Here is a 24,137-nt window from a genome sequence, read left to right on the forward strand (position 1 = left end):
GCAGGCCAGACTGGGAAAGGATAATTTAGGTGTTTGTGAATATTGATGCTGAGGACAGCATGCTTGGTAAAATGAATTGATAGTCTGCAAAATTAATCAGTTGGGCAGATCAGGTGTTGGCTGCCTTAACATGGATATATGAACTTCAATGATTATCACCTTGTCTTTGCTTTCTCTGGTTTTTATTTGATATTTCAGCATCCTTGGTAAAATCAAGGATTTTGTGTTGGAAACCTTCACAACTTTCCCTGTTGGTGACATTTGCAGCTAATCAGTAATCACTTTATCTGTCAGTGTCTCTCCTGTAATATTGAGACTGCCTGGCAAGTGTGTATTAGGAAGCGTAACTGCATTCTGTTCAGTGTCACTAGAGAAGTGTGATTATCACAAGAAAAATGTAGATGTTTATGTCAGTTTCATAAACACAGCACTCCTACCTCACGGAGGGGTACTATGGTATTTTGCTTATCTTTTGCCTTTATAGTTAATAAAAGTATTTGGTGGTCTTTGTTCACATACACACCCTGCTCCCCCCAAGATGTGTTTCACTAGTGCATCACACTTCAACCATGTTTGGACTAGGAACCTCCAAACTTCTCACTGTTGCCCATCAAACATTTACTTATTTTCAGTGTACTGATTAAAAGCTCTTTGCAATTAAATTTCTGCAAATGATGTAGAAAGATTTTTTTTCCCCTCTAAAACAATAATAATAGACTCTGATAGCTGCTTGAGTTTCTTGAGTGTTGCTGTGCTAATGAACCTGGAAATGTGTTGCATATTGCTGATTATTTTCCTGCCTGCTGTTGGGTGTGTTAAGTTTTCATTCTCCTTACTCCAGTGTTAGGAAGAAAATTCTTACATTTAATCTTTTTTAAGATATCACTTTGGTATGCTTTTCTAAGAGGTCAGCTTTTCTAAGAGGTCATGCTTTCTGTCTGCAGAAGCTTTAGTTCTTTTGGGGGCTATTTAAAAACAAAAAATAAGAGCTCCACAGACTTCTGTCTTGCCTCCTATTGGAAGAGTTTCTTGTTCACCTGCCTCTTGGGAGTCAGACTTTCATGACCATGGACAGGGACTTTCAATGACCTTGGGCCAGCCCAGCCAGAGCACATCAGGCCCAGGCACGCTGTGTCAGAGGGCACTTCTGCATTTCTTGGCCATAAATACACCTGTAGCTCCAGTAGTAATGTGGTCATCCTCTCCAAGGGGATTCCTGAACAGTTCTGGGTGACCATTCATCTCTTTCCAAGACCTCCCTGGACCATTTCTTCCAGTGTTAAGACTACCCTTAACAACAAACACTTTCATGAAAAAAAATAATGGAATACAGTGTTTTTTGTAGAGCACCTTCTGCTTTTTTGGGCATATGCTTTGTTTTGCTTTGGCTTTGCAGTAGTTGATACCTTGCAGGGCTTACGGTATTTTGGTGGGTGAGTTTGTTTTTGCTTTCATGTGGTGTGTGGAACTGGTGTGTCCAGAGCGTGGTAAAGGCAACCTCTTCTGTGAGAAACCAGACAGTACTTTGCTTGGTCTCTTGAGTGTGTAGTACCAGTGCCTTTAAAAATCTTCCTGGGTTTCTTAAAGCAGATTAAAAATAATCGGAATGTTGAAATAAATGAAATCTCATAGGAAAGAGGGATGACAGTGCCAAGTAGATCTGTTGCAGTTTGCTCCTCCTCTGAAAAACTGGATTGTACCAGATGTTAACTGGGTATAATGTGGACTTAGAAAAGGATTAAGGAAGGGATAAGTGTTGATAGTTTACGGCTGGTTTTCACATCATAATAACTCTTCATTGCTGTAATACACATTGTGCAGAGACTATTGTTACTGCAGAGGCTACGGTCACTACTGGTGGTGTTCAGGAGCAGTTTTTAAAGCAAACCAACCAGACTTTCATGTGCTAGAGGTCTGGCCAGCATGCTGTGCTGTCTGACAGTGCTCGGTGCTATGGAATGGAGAGGGAGAACTACAGTGCGTGTGTAGAATAATCCTCCCCCCCATGTGTCTTCCCAGGTCTTACAATCCAGGGGTATTGTGCATCAGATTTTATTTGTTACCTACTGTTAAACCTGTCTTGGATGCATTTTATCATCATTCTTTCATTTGCATTTGACTTTTACAGTGGCTTATCCTTAAATCAGTTTGTGTTATGGAGGGAAGGATCCTAAATTTTCACTTACTGAAATCAGATAGTTTGCTATTCTGTTGAACTAAATGCATAAAGAAATCATTCTTCATATCTGAGAGTCACTTAGGATTTTGTAAGCATCACTCATCTGCCAGCAGCAGTTCTGTGACCGATTTAGAGCCGTGGCTGGGAGAGGAGAGGAACAGCTCAGCCCGAGACTGGAGAGCGCCCAAGTTGGAGCTTCATGGGCTTCGGGGAGGGGGATCCTCGCCAGGGAGGGGCACCTGAGACCTCGACCTCCCAAAAGGTGTCGGGTGACAGCGGTGGGAGCGAGGCAGAGCTGCTCTGAGGAGCTGCAGAGCAGTGCTGGGTGGGCTGTGCTCACTGCCTGGAAGTGCCTGGGAGGGGGCTCAGCACAGAACAGCTGTGGCAGATGGATTTTGGCACCAAAGTGCAGGCAGGAGAGCAAGTGGTGTGGATGAGACATCTGGATGGGTTTTGAGGGGGTAGCAGGGTTAAGTGCCATACCTTTCTTTAGTGTTGGTCAGACACAGATCTTTCAACAAACCTAATTTTTTACCTCCCTATATAAAAATAAGGTAATTAATTCAAGTGGTATGGAATACCTCTATTATATTAGGACCTTGTAGAATGAAGTGTAGCCTGAATTGTCCCTTGGTAACTGATTTGTTTTCTCGTCTGTCATTCCTAAGAAAGCAAAACCTTACCTCAGAAAATCAGTGTAGTACATCCTTGCTGGTTTTCCCCAGGAGAAATTGTATTAAATTCTACTTTTTTTTTTCTTTTTTTTTTTTTTGAGCGTCGCATTTCTGTTGAACTGTTTAGGGTTCAGTGATGATGCATCAAATTTAAATTTCCTTCCTGTGCTTTTCTTTTCCTGAGCTCTCCTGAGAATGTTGTATCACTCTCACTTCTGTGATGTTTGTGGCTTCACAAGGCTTCAGCTGGGAGAAAGATGGGGGTGTGTTGTCTGCTAATATGTCACTGAGCCTCCTGGAGATCTGACTTCGATGGCGGCAGGCTATTAGAGCAAATTATGGCAGCCTCTGAGTGCTTATTTTCTAATTGCTCAACTGGTTCTTCAAGGTCATTCCGCTGCAATCAAGCAGTATTGTTTAAGCTGTGATTTTCTCCTTCTTCACACTTTTTGGTATGAATTATACTGGGCCAAAATGATGCATGCCTTGCGCTCCAGAAAATCGGTGTTTTCAAGAAGGTGAGTTAGTGTGACAGCACCTTCTAAGAAATATAAGATATATTTCCCTATATCTCTTCCATTGTAAATACCATTTATAGCAAGAATAGGAAGATTTCACACACACTTCATTACATTGTAGAGTTCTTGTGGAGATTCACGTTTTCCTCATGATCCATGTCAGCCTTCCTTCTGGCATTCACTCTCACACAGTAGGTTTTTAAAACATAAAACTTTAAAATTATTTAAAAGGATATTCAGGACTGTAAAAATAAGTTTTGTTTAATTAAAAAAAAAAAAAAAGTTATCCAGAAGTGACAGCTGTCTCGCTTGTGACTTCCACTTTAATTCTCTGCACACAGAGTTATATCTGCCAACATATGGCCCAGTAACTAGATCTTGGAAGGTCCTTCTGCCGTTCTTCCAGTCTCTTTAGTTACATGTGGAATTTGATGCTGATAGTTAGCTTTGTCATCTCAGGCACTTCCCTGCTATAGGCTTTGGATAACTGCAGTTCCCTAGGTCTCTGAAAGCTTCATAAATAAATAATTTAAAAAATCATCTGCTCCTCTAGTAGTGGTGAAGTATAAAGCAAGAATTAACATACTGAAATTGTTAGTGCAACTATAATGTCCTTGAGCTCCTTTAGGACTCTTGGCTGAATGTCATCCACTCTTGGTGGTTTGCTAATTTTTCACTTCTCCATTTTTCTCTGTACTGCTTTTTTTCTAGCAGTGCTTTGCTTTGAAACAGATCCTCTAATCCATCTTCCATAAAGAAGCCTTTCACTGGGAGAATATCTTTAAGCTCCTCCATAGTGGACACACAAAAAATAAATCTGGTGTTTCTACTGCGACTGTAGCTTTATAAGCATTTTTAATGCTTCTATTTGTTTACTTACCTTAGCTTTAGAGACCCTCACAGGCTACTTACTGCTCCTTGCTCCTTATGTGCCTTGAGAAGGGATTTACTTGTGATTTTTATACTTCTTTTTCTTCCTTAAATTATTTGTGGGACTGTCTCATTGTAATTTTTTTTCTCATCTGTTTTTAGCTTGCTATTGTGTGAGCCCCATTTGGACAACTTCTACAAGATTCTTCTAATATTTTCTCTAATATGTTATTTAGCCATCTCCTTTTCTTGCCTGTCACGTCATTATTCATCCCCACTTAAGTCTTTTTTGTGATTTTTGTGTTTGCTCTAAGCCTCCCATACAATGTCTTACATCTCATTGCCTACAGACACTTAATTTTTGATGATTCTCTTTGTTTCCTCCTATTTGTCTACTTCCTTTATTTAAATTCCTTGGTGTTTGTTCCTCCTATTTAGATATTTAGGTCACTACTAAATTCGGGTGGGGGGGTTTACACTAATATTTTTGAGCAAATTCTGCACAGTGCTTAGGATCAAGAGATGTCTTTTCTTTTGTTAGCAGCGTGACAACTCATTCCATGAAGCAGTCATTCCTGATGTTCAGTAATTTTGTCTGGGCTTCTTGTGACATTTAGTGGGTAACTAAACCTCCCACTGGTTTTGTCTCTGCTTTTGTAACATTTCTGACTGCTTTTAGCTTGGCCACTCAGTGCCTGAATATTCTGTGTGATGGCTCATGCATTTCTCATTACCACTCTCTTGAATGTAAAGAAGGTAAATGTACTCTCTTAATAATATTGGATAAACTTGCTTCTTTATTAATTAAAAAAGAACATATAAAATTTTAGCTACAGATAACAATTTCGTTCTGATCTCTCTTACTGGTGTCTTGGTTTTTGAATACATATGCATGCCAAAAACCAGTGGACCCTCCAGGCTGGAGGATATTTTTTCTTGGTCAAGAAGACTTCTTTTAATTAAAAAAAAAACTTTATTTTTTCCACTTTCTGGAAGATGTCTCAATAAAAATATATAACTTGTTCTACATCAGCATTTTTGTTCTCATAATTTTAGATCTGAGATGCTTGGCTTGCATATGAGGGGTTTTTTTCTTAAATACCTAGAGTGGAAACATAGCATAGGTACGCAAGTGAAGTTGTGTGGTTTCTTGTTTGTGTTTGCTCTAGCAATGATTTGAAATTATTTTTTTGCCTTTGATAAAGCTAACTGGAGACAATGGCTGTGCAATAATCCCTGAGCAGCTGGTAGTGCTGTGGATGTATAAAACTGAAGGATGCTCCTTTGTACTGAAGAAGGCTCCAGTCAGAGTTTATGGTGTGGTAACAGGGCAGAAATATTTTCTGATGTCTGTGAGTACAACAAACAAAATGTGAGGGGTCCTACATTAAACAGACTGCTTTTTATCGCAGTCTTTAGAGAAGTCTTAGAGATATTAATATCTGACAATAGTAGGTGGAAAACTGGAAGGCAAAAAGAGGTTAGCAAAAATATGTGGAAGGTAGAACAGAGGCATGAGGTAAAATGATGTCTGAAATCCCAGAGCTCAACCACTGCTTAAGAAGAAGGAAAATAAAGAATATAATAATTGACTTTTTTCCCCCTTTCTCAGTGTTTTTAATCGAATGCTTTTTATTCAAGTTGGTGTGATCTAGGGCTCTTCATTGTCACTGGCTTGAGTTACTGTGTTGTCTTAACTTTACTCATGATTTAGTGTCTTCAAAAAATGCTGTATGAGAACAGTTGGGAGTTGTAAAAGGTGCTTCTTTACTGCCTGGTGTGGTCTCTGTAATGCTGGAGTAGAGGAGGTCTGGGAGGTTTCTGTAGGAGTTAAAACCTGGGGCAGGAAGGAAGCTGCTGCTCTGGAATAGCTGAGTGACTTTTGGAGGCTTGCTGTGGAATACTCTTCCTGGTTAATACTGCATATTTTTCTGAGTAACATTGTATTCGACTTTCAAAAGGCAAAAATCTTCTAATTGTTTCAATTCACAATAGAAGTTTAAAAGCTAATCACGAACAATCAAATACTGAAGGAAAAACGTAAGTTTGCTTATGAGGTTTCTGTGTTCCTGTATCAGGTCTTTCACCTCAGAGTTGCTACTAAAACAGCTACTATGCAAAAGCTTAAAATCCATAAATTGCAAACTTTGCATCTGCGGAACTTTTATTACAAAAGAAAAGGAATTTTCCATCTCTACAATCGAATAGTCATTCAAGTTTCAAAAGCTATTTTATCAACCCTCAAATACAGGGAAAGGTTTTGTGTAATTTTTTTAACGGTCTTTTAGCATTAAACTCAACTATTGTCACCAACCCATTATTAATTTTTTCCAGGTTTCACTAAATGGTACCCAGTTTACAGACAGTACTGTTGGATCAGAGTTCACAGGTGTTTCTCAGGTAAGCACGGGCAAATTTTGTGAGCGTATATGATAGCAGAATTATTTACTAATGGGAGAAAATACTAAACAATATTAAACATACTGGAGCAAACTCTTCAAAAAAAGAATTCTGTTTGAGATTGGGACTTGGCCAACTGAAGTCAGTTTCTGATAATTTCAGTAATCAAGCTTTAAAGAGCAATGAAAGCTTTTTTTTTTTAAGTAAAATTTTATTGTTATAATATGCTTGAAATTGCACAGGGATCTTCAAAAAAAAATCTGTATGGTTTTATGGTAATAAAGTTATTCTTGGAAATAAATCTAAATACATAGCAGAGATGCAGTTATTTCTGTTCGAACTTGTCCTACTTCCACCTTTCATTTATGAATGTTATATCTGAACATGTTTCAGAGAGAAAGTGAGACTGGGTGTTTTCTTGTAGAGATGCATCCCACATTTTTTGAAGCTTGACTAGTGGAAAAATATCTCGCTTTTCTCAAAATGTACACTTTGCTCTGATTGCACTGAAGACACATACAAATGTGTATGTGACCTAATTCCAAGCTCATCTAATCCAGGAAGAGTTTACTGCTCCTGCTCCTGGTGAAACGGTCACATGAACAGTCACTGCATTCATCATCTTTTAAATAACTAAGAAACTGCAATTCATAGCTTCATTTTAGCATGAAGGAGCTATAGCAGGTATCTGAGATGCTTGTGATCTAGATTTTGTCAAAGTTCCAGCTGTCAGTTTTGTTAGGAATAAACTGCTTAGATCAACTTTCATTCATGATGTGCAATTGTGCTCTAGGAACCAAGTGCTTTAATTTAAACTTCATATCTGTCATAAATATGGGCCCAGTGGGGAAATTGTTAGGGTTTTCCTGAGTCTGTGAGTTGGTCAGAATGAAGATTGTTATTCCTTCTGTGTTTGCCGTGGCTTTTATGATAATTGTGATGCAGCTTTAGGCAAATTACACACCCTCATCTTAACTTCTAGGAGTGTTTCCAGTGTGTCTGGGGTGCATTTGCCATGACCTTAACCTATGCAAAAGAGAGTCAGATTGTCCTAACTTCTGAACTTTCATGTTTTCCTCTGCTCTTCCTCCTTGTTGAAGATGTCCTCAGATAATGTTCAGAAGGATCTGCCTGCAATAGCTATGATCATCATTCCAACAGGGACTTAATCTGGCTTCAAAAAAATTTATTCTAGGAAGGAAACTTTCAGGGTTTTTGTGAGCAGCCATGGCCTCCTCCATGCAGGGGTTTTAGGCATTAAGAAGATCTGCAGTTGAGTGCAGGGCAGCCAAGAGGAATGTTTACCTTGAGAAATCTGTTGATGCTTGTAGAGCCAACCAAGGATTTGGTCAGTCCCAGCCTTTCAGGGGGCAGAGTGAGTCTTTCCAAATAAGAAGGTTTTCTGCAAACCTGCAGGAGACTGCTTGAGAGATGGTGTTCTTGTTCCTGCCCTAGGTGTGAATTCTAAAAGTGGCATCCTTAAGTAAAGGGATTAGCTGTTTTTACTAAATTTGCTAAATTTCTCATGAACTTCTGAAAGATGGGAAGATACTTGTGGAGATGAATTCAGTGTGTCTTTTTTTCTGTCAAGGATGATTAGTTTTTCTTTCCATATTGCTGAGTCTCTCAGTTTTACAAATGTGAAGAACACAAAAATCAGAGTTTGTAATGTTCTGCTGTTTTTCATTAGATGTCAGCAATAGGGAATTGATTTGTTGTTGCTGTGAAGAGGAGTGTTAGTGAATTCTCTTTCAGCTTGAACTAGTCCTTTGACCTAAAGAAATGTTCACCTGTTCTTGTGCATTTCAGCCCTACAAGATCTTTAAAGCATTATTTTTGTTAGTATTGAGCTTGGAGCAGTATTGAGAAGGACATTTGAAGTACTTATTTAAATTTTGCTTTTTCTTTGAAAAAGAATTTAATGGTGTTGAGGCCTGCATAGATGTTGCTAATTAAGGCAGAGGTGCAATATAATGGGGCAAATCTGTGATTCTGCCATTTTTTTGTTCCTTTCATCTCAGTTTTACTTATGTCCGGTGAAGTTGGGTTCTCTTTGTCTTGTGCTGCCCAACTTGTTTTTCACTGTCAGACTTGGTGAATAATCAGCATTTTGTGGCTGAACCATAGTTTCATACGCAGTAGCATCTTGGAAGAGAGTTTAGGTTTTGAACTGTCTCTGTCCCCCTAAGTTACTAAGTCTACAGTATTTAATAGATGATAGTGGATTTTAAGACCCTACCGATGGGTTTTGTTTAAACTGATTTATACTTTTATTTTGTAATAAGTGTAGCTGAAAGTGTCTCTTTTCACATAGTATTAGAAAAGAGGTTACGCAGAACTTCAAAGAGCAGCTATTTTTCTTTTTATCTGTAATGATGACAACAGTAAAAGGAATTGTACTATCGCTTTTTAATTTCACTTACTAGATTATTGCATCTAGGCTGAATTGTTTTAGAGAGAGAAGCTGTGGTCCATGCTCCCTGAAAACATCTTTTTCTAAATGTGAATGTATTCATAGTCTGGCTGTTCATAGTTTTGCCTTATGGGTATTGAGACTGATGTGTTTGATCTTGGGACACTCCAAATATTCACCATTTAATAATGACTAGTAAAATATGTGCGTTGTTCTTTGGGGCGGGGATGTGTTTTTGTTTGTTTGTTTGTTTGTTTGTTTCAGATCTCAGAATAAGTTTTTCTGGTGTGCATTCTCTCAATAACCAGTTACCTATCAACATGTCTGTTTGCAGACACCGTTTACCTTTGGCTTGGGCCAAAGGGCACCCTATACAACTGGCGAGCATTGTCTTCTTTGTAGAAGTGAACGAAAAGATACTTCGCTTTCAGAGAGCGGGATAAAAAATTCTAGCAAAACAGCACTTTCCACATCTCCAAAAGCAAACAATATGCTGCATCTTCCACTGTGGGTGTGTCCAGACTGTCGAAGAACAGTGGAAAAGGAGGAGAGGCACGCTACAATAGAGCAATCTCTTGTGGTGAGTTCAAGCACTTCAGTTCGGTCACTGAGAAGATGTGTTCTTATGGGCTGAATGGCACTTTGTGCTTTGGAATCACTTAAACTGTAAAAGCTTAGGAAGCATTTTAGGAGATGTTGAGTTGGTTTTGCTGTGAGGTGAACTGAATGAGCTAGTTGTTTCAAAAATGAGGAGTTCTGAATCTGAGTTTTGGATTTTCAAGTAGAGCAAGGTTTAGATCTGTTTCTTACTGGTTTTTTGCCTTTTAATTCAGCGGATCTCGAACTTTGTCCTTACATCCTTTAATTAAATTCTTCTGCTCTTAAAAATGTGACCTTACTCATTACACTTTTCCTGTACTCTCTGCTCATGGTGTGTTTTTCCCTCTTTGTGAGGTAAAGTATCTGAGTATTCCTTGTTGTTTCAGCAGTGTTCTTGAGTCACTGCACTTGCACTGACACTTCCCTGTGTCTCTGAGATTTGCAGTCTTGTCTTTCCTATATTGTTTTAATAAGGAAGCACAACTTTGCCTAGTATGCATATAACAATTTCCTGTTCTTCATAGCACTGCAAACACCAATTTAACACATGGTGCTAATATTTCGAGTCGTGAATTCAGCTTCATGTAAGAACTGTGCTCAGTGTAGCAGAAAGATACTAAAAGTTCATTGACAGGTCCAGCAAAACCTCATTAGAAGTAAACTATGCCTCACTGCAGAGCCAAATCATCTGGTTGTTCTGGGAAGCCACACACTTGGGATAATTGGAAGTATTATAGATTCCAGCTGACATCTCCTTGCTGAGAACTAACAGGCTGTGCCCATAGGCTCATACAGATTTTTATTTCAATAAATCAGTGTGAAGAAAGATTGTCTTTGTATAGTGTATGTTGTTAAACTCAAGTTAAAAGCACACAACATAGTTTTTTGCGAGGAAAATTTAAGAGCATATCACTTGTATACATCTTGTGTTTACAGATATCCTTCCTATTAACAAGGGTTGTAACATTAATCAAGAGATTATATCTGAGGAAATTATACTGGTAGTAAGATGGTAAACACATCCTAGAGAGTTCAAAGCACAGCAAGACTGAGTCAAAAATCATTTAAATATTTTAATATTAAATATTAATAATGCATTTAAATAAAGATATTTATTTTAATATTGACTTATTTAAATAAGTCAACATTTATGACTTATACAAGCTCTGCTAGTGAATTAGAAAGAAAATAAGTGTTCTACAAGTGCAGGAAAAGCAGGAATTGCTCCCTAAACATTTTAAGTTATAGATACTCCAGATGAAATAAAAATTTACAGCATTTTTTTTTAATTTGGTGACTGTTTTCTTTTTTAAAGAGGAATTTTTAAAAGCAAACAGTGAATGTGGTTTTTAAGTCTGGAGGCTTGACTTAAAAAAGACCTAAGTGGATTTGGTAACTAGCCACATTTGAGAAGCCAGCTGGGCAAAAAAGCCAAAATGATCTATAAAAAAACCGTATTACCAGTCACTGCAAGCCAGAGTACAAGTGGTTTGCGATAGATGCTCCTGTGTTCAGGTTGCTGTTGCTCTTGTTATTTTCTTGGTAGCAAATGCGTGCAGGTTTGTTTTTCCTTGGCTGCATCCCGATCCAGGATTTGGGACACAAAAATACCTTTTCAGTTATGCTACTGCTGTGGGAAAGCTCTCTGCCTGGTGCTGCAGAAAGCTGGTGGCAGCCTTGGGCGGGTGCAGGGGGGAAGGATGGCATGTGCTGGGGCTGGAGCACAGGAGGAGGGAGAGAAACTGGTGACAAAAATCCCAGCAGTCCCGGGCGAGAGGTCTCTGTCACCTGCTGGTGCCGAGCAGTGCTGGGCGCAGGAGGTCACATCATTCCCAGTGACTGCAGCTTTCTCACATCCACTGCCATGGAGTGCTATGTCTGGCTGCTACAAACAAGGAGATTTAATGATTTTTGCTAGAAGGGATTGTTAAACTCCGAAAGCCAGACATACTGTTAAATGGAGACTGCAGAGATGCTACTGGCTTATGATTAAGCATGGATGATGCAAGCCTTCCTTTAGTTTAGTTCATTGTTTATGCTGAAGTACATAAAGGTGATAATTATAACCGACATACGTTTGGTTATTAGAAATGAAACGCTGTATCATTGGTTTTCTCAGTCCATCTCCTGCGTTTATTAGGCTTCTTGTAGATAAATTCTTCGTGCTTGTTTGAGTGTCCCCCAAAATATATATATGCAGCACCAAGAATTACCACTAGCATTTCAGACCTTACAAACTGAAGGCTATCTGTTTGTTTGGTTTGGTTTTTTTTTGTTTCAGAGCCAAGATTTTCTTTTGCACATGCCTCTTGGAAACAGTGGATCACAGCAGGAATCTGTAGGAGGAGGCAGAATAACTGTGGGTGCGCAGACAGTTCCTGCTGCAGATCTTAGCAATTCCTCTCCTTCAGACATAGCGTGCAACTGTGAGGCCTGCAATGAGCGCCGGTAAGAACTGAGCTCAGACTCAGCAGCGTGGTGGCTGTGGTCAGACTGTGGGCAGTGTTGTGGCTTGTTTGTAGGTGTGTGCTTAAACTCCTTTATGCAGGTTGTCTGACAGTAACAGTAATTTACAAATGGCTGCGTTTATCCAGTTTCTTACCTCATTTTTAGATATTTTCAGAGGTATTTTGTTGTTGTTTTTTTTTTTTTTTTTCCAGAGTAATAGTAGGAATCAATACACCTGTGTGATGTGTACAAAATAGAGGGTAATTATTTTTGTCTTGATGTGCAGAGAAAATTCAGCAGAGCCTGAACGTGAACCTCAGCAGCTTCAAAATTACTGGTCAGAAGTCAGATACATGGTTCGGTGTATATATCGCCAAGCTGGGACCCCTTTGGCAGATGACCAGGACCAGTCGTTGGTACCAGATAAAGAAGGAATGAAGGAGCTGGTGGATAGGTATATATCACTTTAAAGAATATTAATTCTGTTTTGTGCAGGATTTTTCAATGCTATTTTGAATGCACAGGAAGCTATTAAATTTGTATGCTGTTTGCAATAGGAATATAAAGGTATAATTGTGGAAGGGTCCCAGAATCTTATTCTTCAAAAAACCTTGAGATGATGATTATTTGTAAGACACTGTTAACTTTGAATTGGCCTACGTGAAAATCTTATCTTGTTGAACTAACCTGAGCTATAAAAGTGCTTGCACCTTACTGTAGTTGTAACAGCTGGAAGAGACTTTATAAAAATGAAAAAAAAAAATATTCACTGATCACTAGATAAGGTGTGTTCTAAGAATCTTCTTCTTGTTTTAGAAGTCAAAGTTGTAGCTTTTCTCTAGGTGTGAAATTGAAGATGGGCTTAATGCGATCCTCAGTGGTGGGTTTTTTGCTTTTGAGAAAAGTGTGGCAGTTGTTAAAATGCTCCAGGAGGATCATCTGTGTTTCTCTCTAACTCAGTGTGTGGTCAAGGAATAGTTGTTCTCCTTGGTTCCCTATGTGCTTAATATACTGAGCTCTGACCAACTGTAGTTCTTATGTGGAATTTCTAGTTAAAGCTGAATTCTGGTGAAGTAAAGAAACTTTTGAAAGGTTGTAGTCATCTAGCAGTGCTCTTTGTATGATTGTACACCTGAACCAGCCTTAATAGATAATGAAATGTTCTTCTTGAACTTCAGTTGTATAAAAACTGAGTGTTTGGTTTTGAACATGAGTTCTGTACAAGCAGGGTAATATAGTGTGCCTGCCTGTTAGTCACACTTTGTTTATGTAAGTGATTAAAACATGCAACATAGGCTTTGAAATCGAAGGTGTCCAAATGTTGCATAATGTGGGGGTAATTAAAACTGAGTCACAGCTAAAATGGTTGTTGATTTTATGTGTTTTCAATGGAAAAATTCTGGAAATGGGAACATATACTATATACCTTTCGTATGTACTCAGGAGCTTTGATTGCACTAGAACTATTTTTCACTTTGGAGAGAGATTATTAGAATACAAAGGCAGAAGCAGGATCTCAGAGAAGGAATCCCTAAACGTCAGTAGAATTATTTTTCACTCAAGTTCCTTATGGTCTCTGAAGTATGAAATAAAACTGGGATACAGTTTGTGCAGGCACCAGTGTGCCAGTCTGTGGTGCTAATGTCACACAGTACTTTTTAACAAAGCTAGTCAATGTAGGTGTTGAAAGTTTAAAAAAAACAACCATAAAACCATTTCAGTAGCACACCAAAGACCATGCTGTGACCAAGTAACTCTGTGTTTAAAAGGCTGAAATTCCTGATTTCATGCTCGGCTCTGTTAGACACAGCTGGCAAGAATCAGAGTGTCTGCTCTTAGCTGGACTCCGTAGTGGTGCCAAGTAATGTCCCTGCTGTATGTTGGAGTGCTTGATGGCAGTGTGATAGGACTGTTCTGTGAGGGGTGAGGGAAGAGCATGGACTAGTAGCTGCAGACTTCATCTAACTCTTAAGAAAGGGATAAGTGCTTCTTCCCCACCTCCCTGTGCTGTAAAAAACCCGAGGTGAGTGCTTAAACTCTGTGCACAGGACTAGAGTGAAATTGAATTATTTAAAGTGCTTCAAAGCAGCCATCGTGTTTAATTCTCTTTGGTAGACAAAAACCTGTCACGTGTGAGAACAGGGAGAAGTTGTGAAGAAGGTTGTCTGAAGAGTCTGGGTGCCTGTAGGGTTGTATGCAAATTGAGTTAAGAGTTTGAGCTCACAAGTTGCAGTGAACTAGTAAAGTCCTAAATCAATCTGTTCCTCAGGTGTAGAGGCATCCTGGTCCTAGAGCAGCACTGGAGCTCAGTCCCCACAGTGTAGGAGTAGGGGACTGGAGTGTTTCTCTGAGATTTCAGGCAGTTCTCTAAACCCTAGCCATTGAGGTTATTTTTGATGATGGTAGTGGTAGCTGGTAAAAGTTTCTAGGAAAATGAGAACTGTTGATGACATTCTCTCTTTTGTGTGGTGTTTTTTTGTTTCTTTCTTTCTTTTTGGTCACAAATATTCCGCAAATGCAGGCTTTGTGAAAGAGATCCGTACCAGCTTTACCAACGGTTGGAGCAGCAAGCTAGAGAATACGTGCTCGAAATGAAGGTTCGTCTGCTCAGACACTTGTCCCTGGGATCTAAAGTTGCATCAACATTAGTGACAGAAGGGCCACCCCAGGCACAGCAGTTCATCTCACTCCTACTTGAAGAATACAGTGCACTCTGTCAGGCAGCGTGTACAATCAGCGCCTTCCTAGTTACCCTGGTAAGACTGAAGACACAGCCTGTGTGCTTCTGCGGTGATGCTGCCGGAGTTGTTCTGGGCTCTTTCAGGGGTCTTCTGTGCTTATAAAATGTCAGGTTCTTTTTGTGTGCATCCTTGGAGACGGGGAGATTCTGGAAATGCAAATTTAAGTGTTCAGAAGCGTAGAGGAGGCACCTCTTGCAGTGACTTAATGAAATTGTTTTTTTGTTTGTAAAGGAAGAGGTGGGATGCTGTGTGGCACACTCTGAACCAAGCATTTAAGCAGATTTACAAAATATTAGTTAATGCCTCTGAAAATATGGGAAACACTTCTCTGTTAATCTTAAATGGTCTCTTGACAACCATGTTTAAACAACACAAACTTCTGTGAGTAGCACTAACTTAAATGGTTTCAGTGTCCAATTTTTCTTTTTACTTATAATCAAGGATGGCTACTTGAAAGGATTTTCTCTTACCTTGAAACTAATCTGCTATTATTTCTAAAGTTCTTTCTTAAATGCTTGTTTTAGCAACTGACAGTGATATTAGAGTTGGGATTATATTGCCAACTATAAAATAAGAAATAGCCTTAAAAATTTCATCTTGTGTAATTGTCCATCATGAGTGAGTAATACAGTAAAAAAATTCTGTAATTCTATTTAAGGCCTGAGAAGGTTATTAATCCTGTTTTGTTAATAATCCTTTCTTGTGCATCCTTTGTTAATGCCCTTACCCTGTACCTTCCTTTTCTTGTGCAAACTTGGTGCAAGTAGGAAAAAAAAGGTGGATAAACTGGTGAATTTGGCTTTTATTGCCAATTAGCTGAAAGTGACTGTCTAAGTTTATAAAGAGAGGAAAAAATAGACTGTGGTTGCCACAGGTGAGGATATAAAATGAAGGGGAAGCAGTGTCATTAGTAGGGCTGTTACCCAAAATTGAGTTGTCAAAGCAGGAAGATGTTTCTACTAAGAAACTTGACCTATCTGATGTTCTTTTTCTGCTCTCAGTGCTGTTTATTTGCTGTTGTCTGTATTATCTTCCCCGGCTTTATCACTTAGATACAGATTTGAGGTCACTGCAATCTCCTGTTTATTGTCTGCTTTTAATAACCATTAAGTTTCTAACAAGGTGCTTGAGAGAAGATTGCTCTTCAGGTTGATTTGCATTGCAGCTTGTTCAGCTGAAAAGTGAATGTTTCACAGTACAAATGTTAACTATCCCACTGGTGCCAGAATTACACAGCTGATCAGAAATAACCATTTGATGCTTTTTCCCTGGCAATTATTGTGAACTGGTAGTCACGAAAACTTGGTGGGTGTGAGAGATTGAGATAATGGCCATGAAAAGGCAGAAGATGTTTAAAGTACCTAATCTACCCCTTTTCTGATGAAATTCAAAGTAAAACAAAATTCCTCTTCTAAAAAACAAAGCATAGGAAAACACAAAATAATATGCCAGGTTTTTTTTTGTCCGTTTCCTTCTGCAGCCCAGTAAGTACTGAAAACTTCTTTCTACTGAGCTGTGACAGTCAGAAACTGAACTGTGAGAATGTAGGATACTGTCTTGTCATACCTTTATTAGGTTTATTAAATAACCTTTTTATTAAATGAGTAGTATGTCACAGTTTTCAGTACAGGTAGTAGGCTCAAGCTTTTTCAGCGTGCATGGATGTTTCCTCTCAAGACACCAGTGCACTGTGGAAGAAGGAATCTTCTCAGCTGAAATACATAAAAGCCAGCCAAGATCTCTAAACTTAGTGCAGCCTTCCTTTTAAAGATAAAAGCTTTGCACGAAGTGTACTCTACAAAGCATATAATGCCTCCACCTGCGAGGAACTGATTTCTCAGTGAAATTATGAACAGTTGTCCTTCCTTTCAGAGGAGTCCATCTGACTTCAAGAGCAGGAACCAAAGCCTTGTGCCCCACCAGGGAGTGACAGGTTATACTGACAGCAAGTACTGTGGTCAGTACTGGAAGGCCCTCAAGTACAGGGTATAGCAGACTAGAGAGGAAAACTTCCTGGTATTTCTTTGTGTAAACTGATAGACAAGATTTTGTAGGTAAGTCTTGATGGTTTTGTTCACAGCATAATATGGAAATTCCTTAAAAAATCCACCTGTCGCAGTGACCCTTGAGAAATTATTAGCAACTAATAGAAATTTGAAATATTTTGAAGATAAAATAGTAAAGAGGTACAGATGTCAACTCAAAACCAACACTACCCATCCTTCTTAAATAATAATAAAACTTAAAACTTCATTCCTTTTTTGAATATCAGTTGTCTCATCTTTAGGTCTGATATAAAAACATTTGGGTTTGGTTTGTTTTTTTCAACCAACTATGCTTAACAAAACTTAAAAGTTCCAGGGTATTCTGGTGTTTCTGGGTACTGGAGGTTATATTTCATAAGGCCCACATGCTTATCTGAGAACCAGAACACTTGAATTTAATTCTACTGTGTGAGTGAGTGCTGGTATAGAAAACTTGTGTACTGCTGGTTCTCTGTGGGAAAACTTACTGACTTGAAAAATATGTTATAGCTGTCTTGAATTTTTATGTTATGATAGTAGTAGTTTTAAGTTTTAGGCCTTGAAGTTACATATAATTGCATGTTAAATAACCTCAAATACAAAAAATGTTACAACGTAGAAAAACGAGGAATTAAGCTGTGGTTATTTAAGTCATTAAAAATGCCTTAAATTCCAAGTTTCTGGATATTAAAACTGCGTAAGATCTGAGCTGGTTAATTCTGTCAGTAGGTTGGAAAGTAGACTACTTTAAAAAATTCTTGCCTTGGACTGAATTCTTTTTTTTTCCTAACCCAGCTTATTTCTGGTTGTGTTATCATTATAGGAAAATGAACATTTGAAGAAATTTCAGGTGACATGGGAATTGCACAACAAGCATCTGTTTGAAAATCTGGTGTTTTCTGAGCCACTCTTGCAGAACAGCTTGCCAACGTTGGTGTCACAGCTAAGGTAGAGTTGAACTTTTGTTTTGTAATTTAAAGGGGAAATGAAAACCCATGTTTGCAACCACAGTGTTTTAAAAAAAAATTCTTCTGCTAATTTATAATTTATTAATAGAAATTTTATTCTTTATCCTAAGTCCAAACATTTTTATAGTAGTTATGGATAATTAGTTCATGCTGACCTCTCAGTCTTGTTTCTGATGAAGACACATTTATGCTCTGTGTGCATGTGTTTTAAAGGTATTGTCTTGGGTAATTTTCCATGGTACAGGAGCAGTTTGATTAAGATCTCTGTCGCAAGAGATGTTGCTCACAGTGAATAAAGAAAATTTCTGATGAGTTCTCCTTTTGCTGGTAGGTAATGGAAAGGAAAGCAAGAACAGGCAAGGAAGCTTAATTGTTGCTGAGCTCAGCTAGATGTCTAAGGTCCCTCATAAGTTATTCAGTTCATTTACACGAGACTGGGTTGGCACTAAAAGCTTTCCCTCTCCAGACAGCAAATTTTGTTGCTGTGTTCAACATCGTGTTGTTCAGTTGCAGTTTTTTTCAGTGATCTGTGTCTTCCTCTGTGGCCATCCTATAGTCATGTCCACACTTTCTCACAGTGCTTCTCTCCATCCCTTTACTCCAGCAATCCTGGCTGTATCAGGACTGTTTATATGGCCTTCATGTGAGGAGCTGAGAATGGTCTCAGTGAAATTTATGGTCTTTTCTTAACAAAAACATTGGATTGTTTTCATTTACCTGTTGTGCCACTGCAGTTTAACTCTGAGCAACAGAGGTTGTTTCTCTGTTGTCACTGTAGTGACAGCTCCCTTCAGGGCATACATATGATGAAGTCAGAATCTCTTCCTGTAGGAATTTCTTTTCCAGTGGATTTGTGTTCACTAAGTAGTTTATGTGAAACACCCTTAAACTTACAGTTTTGCCCAGATTGGTTCACGTGAGCATTTCTGAAACTTGAGGTTCAGCACAAGCTTCCTATTCCATGGTTTCGAGGTTTATGTAGCGTATGTCTTGTTCTTCTTTGATAAACACGGATTGTGTCAGTTTTCGTAGACTCCCAGGATTTTACTTCTGAGTTCTCTTGGTCTTGAAGTGAGAGAATTGGGTATCCTTCCCTTAGAAATCTTTCTGGAGGGTAACCTGCCTTCCATTGGAAGTGGGTGGAGAGATGTTCCATCAGGAAGGCCTCTCATGAAGAAGCAGAGATCAGGCTAGTCCTCTGATCATTTGGTCAGTAGAGAATCGTCCGTGTGCTGTAGAGAAGGTGTTGCCAGTTTCTTTACAAAAGAACATTGGCCTCATTGCTTTCTCTTCCTGAAGAACAGAAATGGGAAATGGCATTTTGGCATCTCAGCTTTGCTTAGATTTTGGGTGTTAGCCCTTTCTTTCATCCCTGACTTAAATCACTGAATTTTTTGTGTATATCTGGCTTTTTTAAAATATGTAATTGGTGTGCTGTGGTTAGTTGCAAGGATGTTTATCAGATGTCAGACTTGAAAAGATGTTCACATAGGGAGGTTTAGACAACAGTCTTGTGGGGATGGAGGTTACTAGCTGATATATCATCTGTGTCAGTGTTTCACATCTGAAACTGATCATCTGCTCAGGGTAAACTACCAGGGTGTTAATGTGTTAGATCTTATTTGGCTACCCAGTCAACATCTGTGGCTGGTTTGGGAGGCACACTCAGCTGCACGGTGTGCAGACCAGCTCTGGGAGCTGTCCATAGCTTAGCAAGAGTTGATTAATCAGCAGGGCTTCTAGGTCAGCCATGGCATGTCATAAGGCTGTATTTTCATAATCAGTATTTTAGGAAATCCTGTCCTTTCAAAGATAAGTGTCCAGCGCTTCTGATGGTGGTGCCGATATGAAGACTTTCTTAGAGGTTAAATATCTTGCTTGGGCTGAGATGCTTTTGATTCCATGCAACCACTGACATGCCTCCTACATCCAACAGACTGCTTTACTGGGGTTTGGTCATGAAGTAACTCATACCTGGGGCTTCTCTGTCTGCTTTGTTTTCCCAATATGGGATGGGACAGTGTTCAGGATATTTTCACAGCTTCAGTTAAATACTGTTGTCCAAAAAACCATGTGTTCATGATCAAAATATGTATGTGTACAGGAGGAGCTGTGTCAACAGCTACAGCTTGTAAGATTCAGGTATTTTAAACTGAGCAATTCCTGTTAAGTTTTATGTATCTGTTACACTTTTTATCACCTTTTTTTACTGCAGTCCAGGCATATATTCCACCTCTGTTTACAGAATGGAAATATTACCTAGATTGTTGCTTTATACTTGCCTTGGGGGGTAGACTGTACTTGCTAGTAGCCTGTTGACCTTTATTCAGAATCACAATAAAAAATGAAAGCGTAAACACTGTTCTTTTGCATTGCTAATCTAAATCTTTTTAAATTAAGTTACTTTGCTTCTAACTTAAGAGCATACTTTAAAACATAATTTGTGCATAAGTGTTTGGAAGAATAGTTCCACACAGCAGCAGTTATGAGAACAAATTCTTGATTTCTGTACAGCAGGGGTCCTATTTTCATGTAATTTATTTTCACATAATTGCATAATATCAGCAAGGCTTCAGAAAAGCAGTAAATTATGGTCTAGTAACATGAATTGACAGCGTTTGCGCTGATAATAAGGAGAGTCACCTGTATCTCTTGAAACTTCTTTTTCTACTCTTCCAACTGCAGACTGCCCAAGTTTTATTGTGCAGAATTGCTTATGCACCTTTCTTAAGTGGTTGTGTTGCAGGTTCTGGGAAAAACAACAAAGTGAAGCAAATTTGAATTTATTGGTGAACTCACACTAACAGCTGTAACTTGGTGCTTACTGAGTTGTCTGCGTGATCAGCTCTTCATTATACTTAATTGTCAAGTTAAAAATAAGGGCTTAGTTCTTTACCAGGTGACAAACAAGACTGTGTGGTTCTTAAGTTGGGTTGCATCCTCTTGCAATGAAAATCTGTAACAAACCTCCTTCAAATGCTGGAACTGGGCTTAGATATCACATTTTGAGATGCTTCTATTTTGTAGTTTTTGGTACTGGCCACACAACCTCTGTGCCTAATTAACTACCTCCCAGTTTCTCCTTAATTACTTTGAGTAGTAGAAAGCTTGTAAAGCTTCAGTTTATTTGTGTCAATTGACAGGTCATTACAATTCATTGTGCTTTAAACACATATAGAATTTTATCTTTTATTATTTCTAAAGTTAACATATTGGGAGTTTGCATATTTACTGAAGAAGCGTTTTGATGGTGCTGTGCAAAGACGTAAAGAAGGATGTAAGTCTTTGTCCTGTTTCTGAGGCTCCTCACAGTCATCAGTGAATGGCATAACCACGTTCTGAATTCAGTGCTGCTCAAGTGATAGTGAATAACTTGCTTGTATCTCACTTCCTTCGTTCTGCAGCACATTTCCCACCTGCAACTCCAACTTGTCTAGTCATCTTTTTGGCACTGGTCGTGAGAGTTCTGCTTAACAAGCTTCTGGCTTTATTTTTATTATGTAGCTCTTCGGTAAATAGTCAACATGTATACTTAGCCCATAGAAATTGGAAGGAAAAGTATATCAAGCAACAAAATTTACATAAATATGGCTCAGTATTTGTCATCTGGTTGCTCATGGAAAAGAGGCTCTAGCAATGTGGCACTTCCCACATTCTTGCTATTGTTGGTTACAGAAGATTGGAATAAGCGGTTTTGGGATATTTTTTGAAAAGCTACCAAAAATAGTACTCAATTTTGGGATACTAGCAGCTGTGTGGGCCTAGGTGTGTCAGTAACTGCACTGTAACAACACTTTTTTGGCTGGCAGAACTTAAAAGCGTGATTCTTCAGTGAAACGTCTCTTCTATAACGAGTGCTGTTTGGACTTTCAGGCTTGGAACAACCCACGATTCCTGTAGTGAAGATATGTATAGTACCTTGCTACAAAGGTATCATCAGCTGGAACAGGAAATGGGCCAAGTTGCTGAAGCATGGCTTGAATGCCAGAAAAGAATTGATGATTATGTTGATGAGCAGGTAAGAGTCATGCAAACAGTCTCAAGACTGATTACGTAGGGAGCAGCCCATTCAGGGCTCTGTCTTCAGTGAGGAATAATTTCTTTGATATTTTTATCCAGAGCTTTGAAGCAACACGTAATTTTTTTTTCATTTATGTCATTCATTCACAACAGAAAAGAATGCTAGCATACCAATACTTAATGCTGATTGTACAATAACTTCCTTAAATTGTTGAGGCAGATTGTATTGTTGCTTAGAAATGGTCTTTGAACAATTAGCCATAGGGAGAAAAAAACCAACTCATCCCACAGAACCCCGTAAGCTTCCAAAATAATAACTACACTAAATGAAATCCAGAGGAAGATACTGCTTTTAAAAACTATTGCATGTTGCATAGTGTGATGGTGATCTTTGTGCTGTTGTCAAAAAAGGAGCTCCCGTTTGTCTCAATACATAAATACTTGAGATCTCTGAAGGTGTCCTTTCTAAACTGTATGATCTGATAGCTGATTCTTCTGAATTTGTTCCAGAAAATAATCATAATATTGTGCTGACTCCTACATTTTTTCAGACAAATAGCTGTTTATTTTGCAAGTGTTTTTTCATATTCTTCAAAGAAAATTTCTCGTACTTTTTAGTTTTATGCTCAAAGAACCTAATTTTCTTAAAACACCTCAGGATAAGGCTTTGAATGTAGTTTAGTTTAATTGTAAATGTTCTGGAAGAAAGAATGTCTTGGAAATATCTTAAGATACAGAATTTTATAGAACTCTTCTTGTCTTTTATGAGCACTAGGAATATGGAGATCCAATCTGAGATTCAGTAATGCTATGTTACTTCTATAGATACCAAACATATTTTAGTCTTATTGTACACTGTAAGTGTCCTTCAGAAGCTGTTCCCTTTGCCAAAGAATTTAAGTGAACTTTTACCATTAATTCCAGTACCTTCAAGATGGAGACAAGACATAACTGATTTTATTTTTAGAGATTGTTCTATATTTGGGGACTGCATCTGTGAGCTATCAGTTACAAAGTTTTCTCTTGGTCTGGCAGATTTTGTGCACCTAAATATTTGATTGCAGCTCAGTAAAATTTGATCATCTCACATCTTTTGCTACTAGAAGTCATTTTCCCCATGGTCTCAGAGTGTCATGGCTGTCTGATGCCTCTCTAGGAAGAAAAGAAACCTAGTTCATTTTGCATTATTCACTTACTTTGTTTGAAAAGTGGGCATTTCTGTAGAGTCGCATTCATATCAGTCTTCTGACTGGTGGTTCTGCATCATGCCCAAATAAAGTTCTTAACTGTTTTTTTCTGTATTTCTTCATATCAAGTGACCATGCAACTGCCACAAGTACTGTCTTATATAATTTTTTATTTGCTCAGTGAAAGCTGTATTCTGGTACAAACACACACCCTTCTCCCAGTAGGGAAAACTTAATGTGATGACTTATTTCCTAATGACCAAAAATACCTGCAAGTGCAGGTAGGTAGAGGAAACAATTCAAAAACTTAAAACATCACATTTTAAAAAAACACATTGATGTTTATATTGGTATTTATATGTAGAAAAAAGCATTTTCACAATCATGCCTTAAACCCCATGTTGGTGATATCTTGGGGTTGTACTCTCTTGATCAAAAATACATCATTCAGTATGACCATCATACCTGAATTTGCAGTGATATTTTTGTCAACAGCGTAGAAATCAGAAAGCCCCACTGCTGTAGAAACTGGATCTTAATAATGAACGTGCATTCACTCTTTCCTTGCCTCTTGACTTAACAAACTTGTGACCTTTTATTGCTAGTTTTGGAAAGGTTAGAAGGGAAAGAAAATAGAAGAATGGTTCTCATGTATCTAACTGTGGAACTACACCCAAAACTGCAGACAGGGCATCAGCAGAGATAATTAATGGACTCTCCTGCTGTATGTTATGTTACTTGTTCATGGGAAACAAAGTTAATAGTTTTTGCAAGTGATTGAAATACTAGTTTAAGACAGTGTATGTCAACTGTGTCACGCACGGACACATAACAATACACTGCTGTACCATGTGTGTATGCTGTAATACAGTTTAGAGTAAGGATTCCTTCATATCAGCACCTGTATTCATCACTTGTTACATCTGAGGAAGATCTTTGGAGTATGTGGCCTTTTAATTTATCTCCCACTCCCTAGAAGAGTTCTTGGGCACGATGCATGTGGTTTGTGTTGCTGCTCTGCTCTGCTGAAATAAATATTCCTTGGGGAAAAGAAAGAGGGGAGAGAAGTGCTTTTCTATTATTTATAGAATCAAT

At 38.5% G+C, this 24,137-nt stretch overlaps 1 protein-coding gene across 4 annotated transcripts in view; it reads left to right on the forward strand.

Annotated features, from left to right (window-relative positions):
- Window positions 1–6,570: 6,570 nt before the first annotated feature.
- The window catches only part of FAM193A (family with sequence similarity 193 member A), a 44,420-nt gene continuing 26,853 nt past the window's right edge, over window positions 6,571–24,137 (forward strand). For 2 of the 4 annotated variants that reach the window (XM_027891397.1, XM_027891398.1), the window contains exons 1-7: window positions 6,571–6,641; window positions 9,389–9,634; window positions 11,936–12,102; window positions 12,389–12,556; window positions 14,624–14,858; window positions 17,691–17,815; window positions 21,709–21,853. In XM_027891397.1, the coding sequence (XP_027747198.1) occupies window positions 9,545–9,634; window positions 11,936–12,102; window positions 12,389–12,556; window positions 14,624–14,858; window positions 17,691–17,815; window positions 21,709–21,853 (930 nt within the window). In that variant the 5' untranslated portion in view covers window positions 6,571–6,641; window positions 9,389–9,544. Of the gene's footprint in view, window positions 6,642–9,388; window positions 9,635–11,935; window positions 12,103–12,388; window positions 12,557–14,623; window positions 14,859–17,690; window positions 17,816–21,708; window positions 21,854–24,137 lie in introns of those variants that run through there. The other 2 variants (XM_027891395.1, XM_027891396.1) reach the window with 1 other exon arrangement.

This window comes from Empidonax traillii, unplaced genomic scaffold (assembly GCF_003031625.1).
Source record: "Empidonax traillii isolate 1590-97213 ecotype Southwest subspecies unplaced genomic scaffold, ASM303162v1 scaffold321:size1084243, whole genome shotgun sequence".
NCBI classification, from domain to species: domain Eukaryota; kingdom Metazoa; phylum Chordata; class Aves; order Passeriformes; family Tyrannidae; genus Empidonax; species Empidonax traillii.